At 42.3% G+C, this 16,917-nt stretch overlaps 1 protein-coding gene across 1 annotated transcript in view; it reads right to left on the bottom strand.

The window, feature by feature from the left end:
* CLVS1 (clavesin 1) overlaps window positions 1-16,917 on the bottom strand; it is a 101,940-nt gene that overhangs the window by 15,287 nt on the left and 69,736 nt on the right. Inside the window, exon 3 of the mRNA XM_010970670.3 lies at window positions 1,811-1,921. Coding sequence (XP_010968972.2) covers window positions 1,811-1,921 — 111 coding nt within the window. The remainder of the gene's footprint in view (window positions 1-1,810; window positions 1,922-16,917) is intronic.

Here is a 16,917-nt window from a genome sequence, read left to right as displayed (position 1 = left end):
GTACTGGGAAACCAAAACATTCACGTAACTTGCTTTATTGCAATGCCGCTTTTTGAGGTGGTCTGGAACTAAACCCGCAATATCTCTGAGGTATCGCCTGCCTTTTACCATGTACTGTGTAAGTATATAATAAACCCTTGCTACGTTGTCTGTTGTACAGATTTTAACTTTTGATGTAATGGCATCATTGTTTTAAAGAGGAAGGGGACAAGAAGCTAAGTGCTAAAACTCTTCACAAGAATACTGTAGCACCCCAGAAAGCAATGTACACTGGATTGTTGAGTATGACTGAATTTTAACAATGATTTTTTTTTCAAGAAATTCACGTACTCTGGCTTTTGCAAAATATCTCACAGGAGGAATTGGAGTATTTGGAGCTAAACACCGATCCTGGTGTTAGGAGCAAGCATTTGTACCCGCCCACCTAATGCCTCCAGTTCTTAGAGGAAAAGGACCCGGGGGTCCTGTGGGATGGAGGGATTCTGCAGGTCAGAGGCTGGACCCGCCACCTGTCAGATTCTGCTCTGCACCCCAGAGCTCCAGAAACCCCCTTTGATGGCACATCACCAAATGTCGATTGCTTTGTGGGAGGAATTCCCACTGGCTCTTTCCAGAGTAGAAGGTGAAGCCAATGAAAAGTGTGAAGCCAAACTGGGGACAATCTAGGCCACTTCTCTGTCCTTAGCACCGTCCTGAGCCCTAGACAGATTGCAAATTGTCCCAGAGGGTCTCTGCTTCCTGGGGCTGGTGAATTCTATTTCCTAGTTTCATGCTCATTTGGGGACAGAAGAATTACTGCTCCCATACCCCACTGCAGTGTTTCCTAAGGACCTGGAAGCATCTGAGGTCCAGGAGTTAGGAAGCCTGCAGAGTGTGTACTGGGGGTTCCCTCACATCATCATTCTCCCACTAAATGCTTGGAGCTCTTCCCCAGCATAGGCTTCCTGAGGTAGAGAAGCTTATGGAAAGTTCTGAAAGACTGACTCTGGTTCCCTTAAGAAGTGAGGCTGCTGAGCCAAGCAAGAGCTGGAATCAGAAGCTTATAAGAAAAGAGAGCTAACTGGTACAGAGAAGTAAGGGTCACTGCGTCTCTACTCCAGGACTGGCTCCATGTTACCCGCCTTCTTATGCTGCCTCATTGAATTACCCCAACCGCGCTGTGATGTGAGTGTCAGTTTTTTCATTTCATAAATGAGGAAACTGAGATTCAGAGTGGTTAAGGAATGTGTGGTTTCTCAACTAATCTGAATGCCGTGAAAAAAAACCCAGCTCTGATGGAAGATTCTGGCTTCCCAAATGTCGTCAGCTGATGCCATCAATATTTAAAAAACTTCTTCCAAAGAGCATGATTATTTCCAGTGAAGGATGCTTTCCCAGTCTCAAAGCTGATGGAGTTGGCAGCTATAACCCAAGAGCCACAGGGAAAAATACAAATTATCAACAGTTTTCATAGCAATAATACATTTGCAGGGCAAAATGTTAGCTCTTAAAATATTCCATGAACAGGAAGCTGCTTGACCCGGTATCTCCCACAAGCATCTACAGTGAAACAGGCATCTGGTATTTGCATGCCTTCGATGTTTCCTTTGGTTTGTCACCGGGACTCTAAAATACCCCAATTCTACTAAATTATTGATTAAATCCATGCCATTTGCAAACTCCAGCTGAGGCTCATATGCTCAAGGACTGAAGAAAAGCAGAAAAAAAATACGATGAAAAATAAAGAGAGAGGGAACGAGAGAGAGATTGCAAGGAGGGGCTTCGTAATTGTCCCTCTGAATCCCCCACTTTGGGTATTTGTTTTCATTACCCGTTTCCTGGTCTTGTCTTTAAGGAATGGCTTGATGAGCGTGTACAGGGCGTGAATGTACCAGGGCTGGTTGACAAAATGGACTCCTCCGAAGCGGGCAGGAAAGCTGTCCTGGGGCAGAAAGAGAGAAACACACAGCAGTCAGCACACATCGCAGGTTAGAGGGGCTTCTTCGTGGCTTCAGTTCCCACAGCCCTCAGCACGTGATCTCTCTCCTGCCCCTCCTTCTCTGCCCTCCCGCGCCAGCCCTCTGTACTGGGTGATCAGGACAATAGCCGAACTTTCTGGGTGATCGAGGCTGTGGAGGATGGGACTGGAAAAGGATTTCGAAGGCTCTTCAGAGATGGGGCTCTCTGGAATCCCCCAAATTCTGACAACATGTGTAGCACCTTTTTCACAGATTTCAGAACTAGCTCCTTATTCCATCCTGGGACCAAAACAGTAGGTCCCAGGGAAAGACTCTTGCTGATTGATGGGATAGTTGATTCCCCTAACGGGGGTCAACACATTTTGGTTTTTTTAAAATTTATTTATTATTGAAGTATAGTTGATTTACAATGTTGCATTAGTTTGTGGTGCACAGCATAGTGATTCAGTTATACATATATATATTCCTTTTCATATTCTTTTTCATTAAACGCTATTACATGATGTTGAATACAGTTCCCTGTGCTGTACAGTAGGACCTTGCCGTTTATCTATTTTATATGTAGTAGTTAGTATCTGAAAATCCCAAACTCCCCGTTTAACACTCCACACCTCCTCCCTCTCCTCACTGGTAACCACAAGTTTATTTTCTATGTCTGTGAGTTTGCTTCTATTTTGTAATAAGTTTGTCTCATTTTTTGTTGAGATTCCACATATAAGTGATATCATATGATATTTTTCTTTCTTTTTCTGGCTTACTTCACTTAGTATGACGATCTCCAGGTCCATCCATGTTGCTGTCAATGGTGTTATTTTATTCTTTTTATGGCTGAATAGTGTTCCATTGTATAAATATGCCACAACTTCTTTTTTTTTCCTTCAGTTTTTGGGTTTTTTGGTAGGGGGGAGGTCAGTAGGTTTGTTTGTTTGTTTGTTTGTTTATACTTAGAGGAAATACTGGGGATTGAACCCAAGACCTCATGCATGCTAAGTATGTGCTCTACCATTTGAGCTATACTGTGCCCCCATGCCAAAACTTCTTTATTCAGTCTTCTGTCTATATGCTTTGTAAATATCAGGAAACAAGAGCATTTTTTTTAATGTTTCCAATTTTAGACTCCAGCTCAGGGCATACACTTATGCTTTAGAAGCTGAGGAGCTGCTCTGGGTGCTAATTAGACCCATAGAACAGGGGACCTTGATGATAAAGCCTGAGATTTGTGACCCACAGCACCAGGTCCTGAGTTCCTGAGGAAGGGCTTCCAAAGGTTGCATTCACTGTGGTTAATGGAATTAAAAAGTAAGAACATCTAATGCAATTTGAATTTGCCTAGTGTGCTGGCAATCAAATTTATCTCAACAAACATCTTTGTAAAGTGTTAGGAAGATGGGATAAAAAGGGAAGGAGCTTCACTATCTGAGCTAACAGTTCAGGTAGTTAGCTGCTCCTCGGGGGTGTGTGAAACGCCTTGCCTGAGTCTTTTTAAGTAATGAGAAAGGGAGGTTGTTAACTTTTTTCAGAGCCCTTTGAGTCAGCAGGCTCCTACGCCGAGACCCAGTTTCCAATGTAGGTACATGGAACTGTGCTTAAAGGTTGACCTTTAACAGACATAACAATAATTTTGCTTCAATCTAGACATTTTACAGAGTACAAAGGAATTAAATATTTTGAAGTTTAAACTAGATAATTTCAGTAAAAGGGCTTTGTTTTGCAGGGTGTGTATTTTTTGTTTTGTCTATTTGTTAGAAACTTACTGAAACCACCAAGTGAGGGTGGAGAGACCACTGATACCAATTTGTACAGTGGTCATAATCTCTCACTATTCCAGATGTGAATTTAGAAAAACAGAACTTCTTAATAAGGTTTTCTTTTTCTTTTTTTGGTACAGTTCGGGATCTAAAAATTTTTTGGTTTCTTAAAAAGAAAGACCATTTCCAGAAGTTTTGCCTTTGCAATAAGTGCTGAGCAATGGCCTTAGTCTTTTGGGGCCTTTTGAACTTGCTACTCAGAAGTGTGATTCATTATCCCACACACTGTGGGTTCTGGGGCTGCAGGAGGAGAACAGAGGGAAGGGTTTATCAGTATATCAGGTCTCTATCTTTTTCAATAGGACCAATAAAAGGGTTTGTATTTCTATTGCGAGTCTATTTGTTATATATTCCTAGGGTGGTAAAGTGGAAGAAAACCCTGTAAATAATACTCCAGAGGCAACAGGCAAAATTTCAAAGAAAATATTAACTTTTAAAAAATATCTAAAGACTCCTAATTTTAGTCTATGGAACCTCAATCCCCAAAGACAGCAACACTGTCTTCTATCTGTGTCAGAAGAGGTTGAAAAAAAAAGTACTGGGCTGAGACCCCTTCAGTTGTCTCCAGGTTGGCCCGGGCTTGGAGTCGGTCTTCTTGAAGACACGAGATTTTATTGATCTCATTCAGGTCAGCAAGCAAATAGGTGCAGATAAATGCAGGCAAAATCCTGTGCCGCAATCAATTTGGGGTTTGAACACAGGGTCACTTGTCTTCAAGTCCCTCCTGTAAAGTTCAAATGAAAGGCTCTCCTGTGTAATAAGGAGATGTTCTGGGTGTCCTTGAATGAGCCTGACTGCGTTATTGAAAATGCTGTGTGTGTGTGTGTGTGTATTGTGCAAAGGGAAAAGTGAGGGAAAGGAAAATTAGCAAACACAACCCTCTTTTAAGCAGTGCCTGATCTCATTAGCAAACCACAGATAAAAGGAAAGTTGTCTGTCACACAGCTGTCTCCCAGGACCCCAGCGGATTCCACCACCTCATGGGGGTGCATTTCTTAGGGTCTTAGGGCTGGAGCAGCAGACTTACCTCAAGATGGTAAACCTTGACTGGATGACAGTGTAACACTTTGTTTTTCAGACTTCTTAGCAACTAAAGAGTATGCTCCAAAACCATATCCCAGGTTCAAGAAAATGGCATTAATTTTGTGCATTTCATGCATTTATCAATAAATATATAACATCATTTCAATTTATAAAGATATTCAAATTATAAAAATTTTCCCCAGTTTACTTTAATTTTATTTCCTTATTACAAAAATTATACCCATCCTAGAAAAGTACAAGATAGATTAAAAAACATAATTTGAAAAATTAGACAATACAGAAAGATGAGAAAGAAGAAAAGAAAAAACACCTACCATCCCGCTGCTAAAGACGTACTCTGACTATTTTCTATCATGCAGGGCAAGCTATGTTATGTTATAGGAACACGACCCCTACTTTTTATCATTTAAAACTGAAAAGGTTTATTTCTTGCTCAGGCAAAATGTCCCTGCTGAGTTGGCAGGAGCCGGGCTGGATTTGCTCTCAGCCAAGGATACATCCTCCTCTGGGGGCCAGTCCCCTAAAAATCACACACACTGTATGATTCCATTTATATGACATTCTTCAAATGACAAAATTATAGAAACAACAGTTTACTGGTTACCAGGGGTTAGACAGCGGGTGGGGGTTGAAGGAAGTGGGTGTGGCTATAAAAGGGTAAGGGAGAGATCCTTGCAGTGATGAAAACATTCTGTATCTTGACTATATTGATGTCAATACTCTGGTCGCGATACTGCTCTGAAGTTGTTGCAAGATGTTACCAGTGGGGGAAACGAAATAAAGGATCTCTGTATTATCTGTCACAAATGCATGTATATCTACACTCACCTCAAAATAAAAATTAAAGAATATGATTGTTGTGAATATTTCAAAACTCCCCAAAATACAAGTAGCCATTTTTTTTAAGTAGAGTAGAAGCATTTCTAAGGATGATCTTTCCTGCCTTTTGTGAAATGTTAAACAAAAAACGCCAAGGTAAATGTAAGGTACAAGCTACGTTGCAGGACCTTCTAAGGGGCTCTTCTGTATTTTGTTTGGGAGTCTTGGGCTGTGTTAAGTGATTCTTGCAATCCATTAGAAACATCCTTCATTTTTCAATGGGCACTTCATTTTCACACTGCCTTGATTCAAGCATCACTCAGCAGCCTTTTCTTGTATTTGATCAAGATTGAGGAACAACACGGTAGAGGCAAAACCATTTCTTCCCTCCTTCTTTGACAATCAGATATGGATATTACTGGTGGCAGCTGGCCGAGTTTCCTGCTGGACAATGAAGCACTTATGAGTGCTATTCTCTAAGATTTGTAATGCCTGCAGGGTAACAGACTTCCAAAAGGGTTCAAAATACACCTGACCTCAAAATCACATTGCCCTGTGAAGCTTGGGGAGCTCTGTTCAATCCGGCTGCCCCCTTGAACCCCTATCCTTCCTTACCTCTTCTATTGCTCTTACTTGGAAACCGGAACAGGATCACTCAAATTCACAAATACTGTGCTCTGCCCCCACCATCTAGTAATGTTCCTCTGAAAACCAAATGCAAAGAAAAGAGAGAGGATGAGCACATGAGCTGCCTTTTAGACCGTCTGCCTCCTTCCCTTTAGTAGCTCTGAGTGTCTTTTAGGACCTTGGCAGAAGGCATCCATTCATTCACAGAACTGCATCTGTGTAGGTCTGCAGAGGGCATGAATACACAAGCTTGAAGTTAGGATTGATCTGTCCAGTTTGTGCATGTCCTACTGATGACACCCATTTCCCACATCAGAACAGACAGATAAAAACATTTTCAGCTGCATAAATGGGCTTCACTGATGCAAGAGGGCCTTCTAAAAAAGTGCTATGTTTTATAGTGATGGATTTCTATTATAGCACATAGTACTCATTAGTGTGAAAGTCACACATCCACCTATTTGCAAGGAGATGGAGAGCTCATGGAATGGCAGTTACAGGCCAAATGCTTTACATACGTCAGCAGCAAGCATCAGGAAGAAAAGCGTGTGCTTATTAGAGAGGCCGCCGGGCAACGGCTCCGCTGATGATGGGCTGTGGGTTTTCTTTGCTTATGTGCTCCTAGAAGGCAGTGTTGGTTTCTGAGAAGCTGTACCAACCCCGTGCTCTCCTGAGAGCAGGAAAGGCTGGGTTTTTTTTTTTTAATCCTGGTTCAAATTAGGCCATACTGGAGGGTGAAGTCTTTTATCTGCAGATTCTAGAACAGTTATAACCCTTTGGCAATTCTCCCAAACAGAGTGAGCAAAACTGGCCTTCTGTCAGTCACACTGGCCCAGACCAGCAGGTCAGGCTCAGAACCTTCCCTGGCTGCGACCTGAACCAGTTTCCTTGATCATCTCTTTCATATTTAATTCTGTTCAGCAGTTCGACCAGCAGTCATTGAGCTTCTCCTAGGAGTAAAATGCAGGGGTTGGGGGATGGATAAGACACATTTAGTGTCTCCAATCCGTTCATGGTCTGTCTGGTGGGAGAGGCAGGGAAATGACGCTTTGTTTGAGGAAAAGACACAGAACTCAGAAGTCAGGGTCTGTGGTTAAACAGCTTAGGTAACCAGAGGTGAAGGTCAACGAAGGGTGGGTGGGGAGGGGATAGCTCAGTGGTATAGTGCGTATAGTGCCCACTTAGCATGCATGAAGTCCACCCCCAGTAGCTCCATTACAAAAATAAATAATATAGATAAACAACAAAGACCTACTGTAGAGCACAGGGAACTATATGCAATTTCTTGTAATAACATATAATGGGACAGAATCTGAAAATAAAAAATATATATGTATGCATATGCAAAACTGAATTGCTTTGCTGTACACCTGAAGCTAGCATTGTAAATCAACCACACTTCAATAAAAAAGTAAAATTTTAAAAATATATAAATAAATAAACAGAATTACCTTCCCCTCCAAGATAAAAGAAATGATTTAAAAAAAGATAAGATCAGGGAAGGCTGAATGTTCTGCAGCAGTCAGGTTTTTTAATAAACCTTATAGAAAAGAGCTAACAAAACATTTGGTGATTAATGAATACACGTGACTATGTTTTAGAGTCTTCAAGAGTTTATTTGCCACCAGGAGTCCCTGTATTTTTCTTAGCCTCATTTTCTAAGAATGAGCTTACAGATAATCTCTATTTTAAAAAATTAAAAAAAAATTTTTTTAAGGAAGGAAAGGAGCGAAGGAGGGAGGGAAGTAGATCAAAAATCATCTCATGGTGCCTATCTGTCAAATTTTTGCCAAGACAACAGAAAATGTTGTCCATAAATTTAAAGACTATAAATTTAAAGAATATCTTGATGACACTGGTATCTGCATCACACCTGGTAGAAAAGCCTTAAGAGCAAGAAAACCAAGATAATCCCAACTGCTTTTTCACTTCCTATTTAATGAAGCTCCAACCCTGTAAAAGACAGTGTTATTAGTTCCATTTTAGGAATGAGAACATTGAGGCCCAAAGAGTTTAACTAATTCACCCCATGACCTATAACCAGTGTGCTTTGGAGTCAGGATTTGAATCCAGGTATTTTTAACTCCAGAGTTCCTATATTGTCTGCAAATTCCTTTAAATAAAAGGAAGGAAAGTTGTTGAAATACATTAAATAATAATAATCAGATTTGAAGTTTCCAGACTTGCATAAATAACGGATAGGTTAGTTGCTATTACCTTGTTGAGCCAGGCTTAACATGCTTCTTTAGCATGACTAAGGTCAACAGCAAGGGTCAGGGGGTTAGGAAATTAGTCTTAGGAACTCTAGAAGTCTGTCTTGGGCCCCGTGGACGATGCATCTTTAACTGGTGGTTTGCAAATATGCACTTAAGCTCGACATGCAAAGTCCAGAAGCTTCTAGAATCAGGAAGTTATGCCAGAGAAGCCCGAGAGCTTACGGAGACGTAAAGAAAGGTACAGAGTATAACTGAAGCATGTAGCTCTGTGAAGCGGCTGCTCCCAGGGACAGACAGTGTTCCCGGAGGAAATCCCAAAGAATTATGTTAAACTGTATTAATGTAAGAAGGTAAAAGAGAAGCCTGATTTCCGATTCAGCTTTGGAGTTCCCTTGGCTGGTGAAACAATTACAGGTCCCTAAAGGCCCTCAGCCTTCAGTGTGTCAGCAAATTTTTCTTTTTTTCATTGCTTATTCAGATGCATTCTCAGATCTCTTAGAGAAAATTCCCTAGTTCCCCTATTATTCTCTTCCTTATTTTCCCCCAAACACTTCTTAAACAAACAAACCTTATTGGTAGTCTTGTTTGTACCCTCATTTGTTCCTTTCTAAATTCATTGGTCTAGTCATTAATTCTTCCTACATTCTCATCCCACTTTTATTGGTCGGTCACCCAGTAGTGTGCCTGGTTCTGGGGGCAAATGTGGACTAGGTGGCCCTGGTTCTCCTCTTCTCCAGCCACGGGCCCTCATACGGCTTCCACTGAGGCACCCTCCATCATCTCAGGACGGATGGGACAGCTTGCATTCTATGCAACAAAGTTACTGACTTCATTTGTGTTCACCAAACTCACTGGTCAGGTCTAGCTCAGGGGTCTCCAATCTTTTTGATAGTGTGTACTTACATATAAATTGGATGCATGGATAAAATCAGAATCAATGTGGTTAGAAAATAAAAGCTTTTCTTCCTATACATCAGTGGTCATCTTGTGCACCACCCTGGGGCTACTAATCTCTCCCTTCTTAACTACAACATGTGTGTTTCCTTGCCTTGAGGAAGCAAATAGGCAGCCACTTGTTGGAAACACTTTGTATTTCTGGAGCACAAACAGCATGGGCCAAATATTGGCAGAGGCCACGAAGGCTCCTGAGAGCTGCTGCCCTTCTCAGGTCCCAGGAAGCCTGTAGTTCTGCGGGCATCTCAGCAGCTCTGCCATCCTGTGAACAGGGCCCCCCAGGCACTCTTGATGAACAGCTGATGATTTTGATGACTTTGAATAAAAGTCTACACCTTGGCATGACTTAGCCATCACCATCTGGAAGACAATTAAGAACCTCCTAGCATCCATTTTTTCTTGTTATAGATTTTACCCCTTTTTTTTAAAACTAGATAATGTTCCAATACACATTTCTGACCTGACTGTGGAAATAGACTGGGAGGCTGACACTTGTGCAGCCCTAAACCTCTAGCTTCCAGGGCAGGTGCTCCAGCTTCTGGTACGAGGCCACACTTGGTGACCACCTGGCCACTGCTCAGGAGGCCACCTTTTTGCTCCTGCTCTCAGGAAAGTGTTAAAGGCAAAAATGAATAATGTGAAAAATGGGCCTGATAGGAAGTGACAAAGCCTATGAGAGCAGAGAAATGCAGAGAGAAGTGGTTTTGGGGGAAAAGGCCTTAGAATATAGATGAGGCAAGAGCCAGTGAGGATAATTAAGCCAAAAGCCTTGGGCTCCCCTGTTTTCTAGGACTGGGAAAGTTGGATAACTATTTCCATTTCCCAACCCTCTAACCGTGCCTAACTTCTGCTTCTTTCTGTGCCTTATGGTGGGGTATAGAGAGTAAGTTAAATCTCATGAATCTATAAAATATGTTAATAAATTGCCTGATAAGCTGGCAGATTGCCCCTGGATGGGAGACCTAAAGCAGAGGCAGGTGCCATGCGGAGGAGCCCTTGGACAACTCACTTGACTGCCCTGGGGGAAGCTACCTGCCTGAGAGGGTCAGTGAAGGGTTTGTTCCTGCACGGATAGGCTCAGTTTAATCATATTAACTCTCAGCACCTTAACAGTGTTTCTTTCCTCTCTGTAGATGGCTTTCTCGGTTGATTGCAGGCTGGGTCCCTACACCAATCTGGAAGACTTGGACCCCACCTACTGCCCCAGCCAAGGAGAAGGCTATTTCTCCATCTCTTGAAAAGACAATTTGAGACCTGACAGTTCACAATCATGTGTTTGTTAAAGATATCTCATTCTTAAAACTAACACAACATTGTAAATCAACTAGACTTCAGTTAACAAAAAAAAAGTCTCATTCTGTTCTCTATTTCATGTCATAAAAATATCCCAGCCACAAAAGAAGGAGAGAAAAAAAAAGAATGGAAAATATCAAAAATAAGTTTTCTGGTAAATTTCAAATAAAGCTTGGGTTCCCTGTTTTTCTTCTTCATCTTTTATAACCTGCACATTGTTTAAAGTCCCCTGCAGATCTTTCCTAACTGCATGAACCCCTGGGTTATGCGTGTCTTCCTCGGAGCTCTGTAGCATCTTGAGCCCTCCTTTATTCACATACTTCTCATTTTTCTTTGTAAGTATTAACTTATATATCTATCGTTCCTACAAAACTGTGAGCCACTTTGGGGCAGGAACCCAGATTTATTTATTTTTCTTCCCCATGATTTCTCATTTTATTTTATTTTGTTATGTTACATATTATTATTTTCTGGTGACCTAGCACACAGTACTCAGTGTTCCTTGATTGACTAGGTCCCCCCAGGGTTAAATTATTCATCAGTTATTCAAAATTAGAAATGAAGTTTCCCATAAGTTCCATGTTCAGAATGGCAGCTGCATTCCTGGAATCATCAATAACTCCCCCCAAGTATGTATCAGCCATCAAGGAGACGTATATTAGCTATGAGTAGCCAAAAGCAATTCTACTGCAATATTAATGGAGTATACCCCTGAACAACCTGGGGGTTAGGGACATCAACCCTCCAGGCAGTAGAAAATCTTCTATAATTTATAGCCTGCTCTCTGCATCCATGGTTCCTCCGTATCCATGCAAAGCCCAAGTACCCTCAGGTACTGTGTGCCCCATCTTCCTAACAAGCAGAAAGGGCCTGGCTGCTCCTCCATCGCATCCAGCCTCAGGTCCTATAGTATTGTAGAACTTACTACTGGAAACATTTACTATTGGACAAACGTACCATTGGAAAAAATGCACGAATGAGCAGTCCCTCACAGTTCAATCCTATATTTCAAGGTTCAGCCATACATCCTTTGCATCTTGTGAAGATTGCTGATAATTTGCCCCATAAAACAAATCTCTGACTGGGAGCTTTAAACAGAACTGAAAGGGGGTTGAGATGTCGACCCTGAGCTGAGCCAGCCTGCTCAGGGCTGAGGGACCCACCACGCCTCCAGCCTCACAGGGCACCCAATTCAAAGGCCTCAGCAAAATGACAAATTGTCTGTCACGGCCTTTAAGTATCATTTACACATTGATAAAATCCAAATGTTAATTCCAAAAATGCACAGAAGGTTCTGAATGTAAATCAGAAGGGCAAAATTGAAGAGGAAGTAATAGGTATCTGTTCTTAGTGGGAGGGAAGTAAGTGTAATTAAAGAAGATTCGTAATTTAGAGAATCAATGTCTATGATTCTGAGTAGGAAGATCTAGGGAATTTAGAGCTTCATATACTGGGTCTTAACTCCTTAACGGATATTCAAGGCCCTCTAAAAAATACCTCTTAGCCTTAAGCTCTGCCTCCCCTTATGGGCAACTGGGTCTCACCCCACCAGCCCCACGCTGTTCCTGGAACACAGGGCTCAGCCCCGCCCGGAGTTACCAGCATGGAGGTGGTGGCAAGCAGCCACGCCCTTTCTGCTTGCACTGGGGTTGGGATGCCAGCCTGCCTGAGGGCACTCTGGCTTTGTATCCACTCATTACAACACCACCAGCGCCATCCCTACTACTCTTATAACCAGAGTAGATGCCAACGCATGGCTTCTGCTATAATTCCAACTAATTTCCGAGATCCCAGTCAAATCCCCCTTCTCACAAAGCCCTCATCGTGTTGTTGTTGGTTTTTCCAAATCTTCACAGTACTCCCACTGCTTTCAGTGCATATCTCACAGGGTGTGTGTGCTTTCTAAGCTGAATTTTAAAAGTAGACATCAGAAAATGTGACAATGAATGTATGTATGTTCATGCATAACTGAAAAATTGTGCTCTACATGGAATTTGACACATTGTAAAATATATATATCTTGACTATAACTCAAAAAAAGTTTTAAAAAGTAGACATCAGAAATTTAGAAATGAAATCAGAAATAATTTCAGATTTGTATTTTGTTTTCATTATTGGTTTACATGTTCACATCCCCACCAGGCCATCAGTTTCTCTACCGATGAAACTCTGTCCTTCCCTCCTTTACCCCCAGGACCTAGCGTGGTGGGAGCCACACAGTAAGTTGCGGAACCTTTGCTAACAAGCGTGAAGGGTGAGTGAGGCAGCGACTGCCTTTCAGGAGGTGAGCCTTCCTGAGCGCACAGCATCCTCTCCTCTCCTTCGGTGGCTACGCAGGTGCTGCCTGAGTGTTGGCTGAATTGCATGAAAACACGCGGGTTTGCTTTTCTCTGAGAAAGACAGACAGAGGGCTGGCGTAACTGCACATGCCAGCTGGGGTCAGGGTAGGCGTCATTCCACCCCCACAAAGGGCTCTAATTCTGAGATAAGTGGGACAGATTCGGAAGAGACAGGGAGAGCGGATGAAAGTGAGTTGAGAACGAGCGAGCGACAACGAGGGAGAGGGCGTTGGAGAGAGTGAGGAGTGTGACAGTGAGCGAGGGGTGAGTGTGAACCAGCGGGAGTGAGGGAGGTGAGATGTGTGAGCAGGTGCACAGGTGAGTATGACTGTGGGGGGGGTGCGGTGCGTGAGGGGGAGGGAGGGGCCTGGGCAGGGCGGGTAGGGGGAGGGCGGGGAGGGGCGGGGCGGGGGGGGGGCCGGGGGCGGGGCCTGCGCGCAACCACGCGCCCTGAGCGGGACTGAGAAAGCCACGCGGGGCCCACGAGGAGGGCGGCCGGTGCCCTTTGGGCGCCCTGGGGCCGAAGTGGGCGCCGCTCCCTCCGTAGCTCCGCCGAGGAAGGTCGTCCCCGAGGCCCTGGAGCTGCGCTCCTGCTGAGAGTTGTTAAGTATTCTTCCTTCAGGTTTAACTTCTCTTTCTGTCTCTGTCTCTCCCTGTCTCCCGGCCCCTTTCCGTCCCTGTCTCTCTCCCTCTGCCTCCGTCTCCCACTGTCTCTGTCTCTGTGGCTCGGGACGGGGAGGAGAGGCAGGGCCCAGTCTCTCCTGGTCTCCCAGGCTGTGAGGACCCTACGGGTCACTTGGCAGCACTGAGCGTGGGTGAGGGGCCGGGTCTGCTTTGCGGTTCCAAGGACCTCAGGGCTTTGCTCAGAGTGGAGCAAGCTCTGGAGCCTGAAAAACACTTTTTTTTTTTTTCCTATTTCATTTTCCTTTCTTTTCTTTTTTTCTCCTCTTCTCTTCTTTTCCTTTCTCTTCTCCCTCTCTCTTTTCTTTTTTGCCTTACTCCTTTATGTATGTCTGTTTTTCCTAAATATATTCTTGGAAGCCTACGTTTCCATAATTCATCTATTAAAAATTAATGATTATCTGCTCCTCAGAACAACTTTTAGGATGTGGATCCAACAGCCTGGAGGGAAAGTCTAAATCCCCCCACATATAGAAACTTTAAAAAGCACTGCATTCACCATCTTACAAATAAAAGCGCAGAGAATGGAGGAAAAAATAGTTCTGTATACCCACAAATTCCAGCTTTAGTGATAAGTCTGATGGGGTGGAGGTGAGGAGAGGTGCAGACAGTAGAAGTAGCATGAAGGAGGCTGTTCTGATGGAGGGCACATGGCTTCTGACCCAAGAAATCATACCATCAGCTTTGAGCAATCAGCTGTATTTCTTTTCACAGCCAATGAATTTTTATTGAGTAAACTTTCTCAAAGCAACTAAATCTAGTGGGTATTAAAACTTACTTTTGAGCCCCAGTAATTAAAACAGTGTGGGATCTGTGCATGAGAGCCCCAAGTATATATGTCATATAATGAAAATGGCAAGTATAATCAGAAGGGTAGAAATAAATGTGTCCATAAATAGTGTTGGTGTGACCACACAGCCATCTAGGAAAATGACGACAATGAGAAAAACTCACACTGTATACTAGGATAAACTGCAAAAATTTAAAATGCGAAATAAAAAGAAGCCATAAAATTTTAGGAGAAAATCCAGAAACCATACAAAATTGATAAATACTACAATTAAAAAAAATCCTCTTACCTAACAAAAACAAAACAAAGCAAAAAAATCCTTCAAGTAAAATCAAAAGATAACTGAAAGAAAACTATAAGAAATATCTGCAATACATATGACAAAGAGCTAATCTCCCTAATATAAACTGATAAGACCAACAGCATAATGGAGAAAATGGGAAAGAGATATGAACAAAAAATTAATGGGAAAGGAAAGACAGATTCCACTCTAACATATGAAAAGATGCTCCACTTCAGTCATAATTACAGAAATGTAAATTAACATATCACTGAGATATTTTTCATTCTTTCAGTCTGTCAAAAATCCAAAAGTTTGAGGATACATGGTGTTGGCAAGGCCTTGGGTAATAGGCATTGTCATAATGATTGATGGTAGTAGATGTTGCAGTGCTTCCCCCGTGGAGGGATATTTTTGAAGATTTACCCAAATTACAAGTGGATAATTTTAATTCATACAAAAATCCTACTTCTGGGACTTTATCTTGCAGATATAATTGTACATGTCCAAAATAACATATGTACAAACTTGTTCCTTGGTGCATTTTGGTTGGAATAGCAAAAGATTGGAATTAGACCAAATATCCATTTATATACAACTATAATTAGAAAATGGTGGTACATCCATATGATAGAATAATATGTACCTGTGAAAACAAGGAGAAACTTCTCTATGTGCTGAAGGGAAAGATTTCCTTTCTATGAAATGATATGCTGAAATCCTCAAGACATGTTTAAATAATAAAGTAAGGTGGATAACACTGTATAGAGTACAGAATGTTTGTATAAAAAGGGGAGAATAAGAATATATACTTTTGTTTCTTTACACAAAAAACAAAGACATAAGAAAGTAATGAAAGAAGTTACCCTTGTGGAAATGAAGGAGAGGAATGAAGTGGAAATGTTTCCTGAATACCTCTGTATATTGTTTTGATTTATATGCTATGTGAATGGATTACACCTTCAAAACTTTATATATATATTATGTGTCAGTCATATTGAAATATGTCTGATTTTAATAGTGTCACTGAAAAAGTCCTCTTTAGGAAAACCAAAACAAATCTCAAACCTGCTTCTTACAAATTACTCTATCTCCTTTTTTGTTTTTCTTTCTGTTCCCGTTAGGGCTTTTAAGCTTGACATATGTCTTCCTTTGACTTGGAGAAGAAGATAAATAACCGTGCTGATGAGTGGCCTGAGGATTTGGGGTGTTCTGTCAACAATATGGAGACCACCGTTTGCCATTAACTCTGGATATCTGTCTCCGAGACGTCAGCTTTCTTAATGCACTGAGTGTTTTACTCTATAGATCACTGTTCTCAGCTGGCTCACAACAGCCAAGTAGATCAACAGCTGTCATGTTTCCTCCCCAGAGTGGTGGAGGTAAGTCTCTCACTGAGATGAATAGCACCAGGATCCCAGGTATTTGCACCTACAGGCCAGAGCCCGTTTTCCTCAGTTATCAACAGTGGTTTATATATCGTTTGATTTTTATAATGCTTCCCTGCACAATATAACAATTCCTAAATGCCCCTATGTAGGTCAGACAAAGTCAAGGCTGTGACTTGCTGCAGGTGTATGAAACCCTGCAGCACCCTGGTCTGGTGGGTCGATTTTTAGGTCTAGAGGTGGGTCAGGTTCTAACATCAGGTGGCGCACACCTGGAGGAGGTGAGCTGGGGAGTTGGAGGAAGGAGGAAGCTTCCACTTGCCTGTCTTTCCAAGCTGATGATTTTTAAACTCTCTTCTCCTAAAAGGCCTTTGCACTTGTGGTTTCGTCTGCCTAGAAGTTGCTGTTCCGGATCTTTGAATGTCTGTTTTCTCCGCGTCATTGCGATGTAAGCTCCAATTCTCCCTTTTGAGAGATACTTCTGTTGCTTCCTCACACATCTCCCATTACTCTATCACATCTTCATCTTTTACCTTCTTGCTGGCGTTAATCACTGTCTGAAATGGTCCTGTTTACTTAGTTTTTGCTTGTTTATCATTTATTACCCCACCTCTGTCTACCACTTAATAGACTACAGATTCCAGAAGAGCAGGGACCTGGTCTGTCTTTCCTTCCCACATATTCTCAGTGCTTAGAACAGAGTCTGACCCACACTAAGAC

Source organism: Camelus bactrianus, chromosome 29 (genome assembly GCF_048773025.1).
Source record: "Camelus bactrianus isolate YW-2024 breed Bactrian camel chromosome 29, ASM4877302v1, whole genome shotgun sequence".
Classification (NCBI taxonomy): Eukaryota; Metazoa; Chordata; class Mammalia; order Artiodactyla; family Camelidae; genus Camelus; species Camelus bactrianus.
This window is presented reverse-complemented; position numbering and strand designations above follow the sequence as displayed.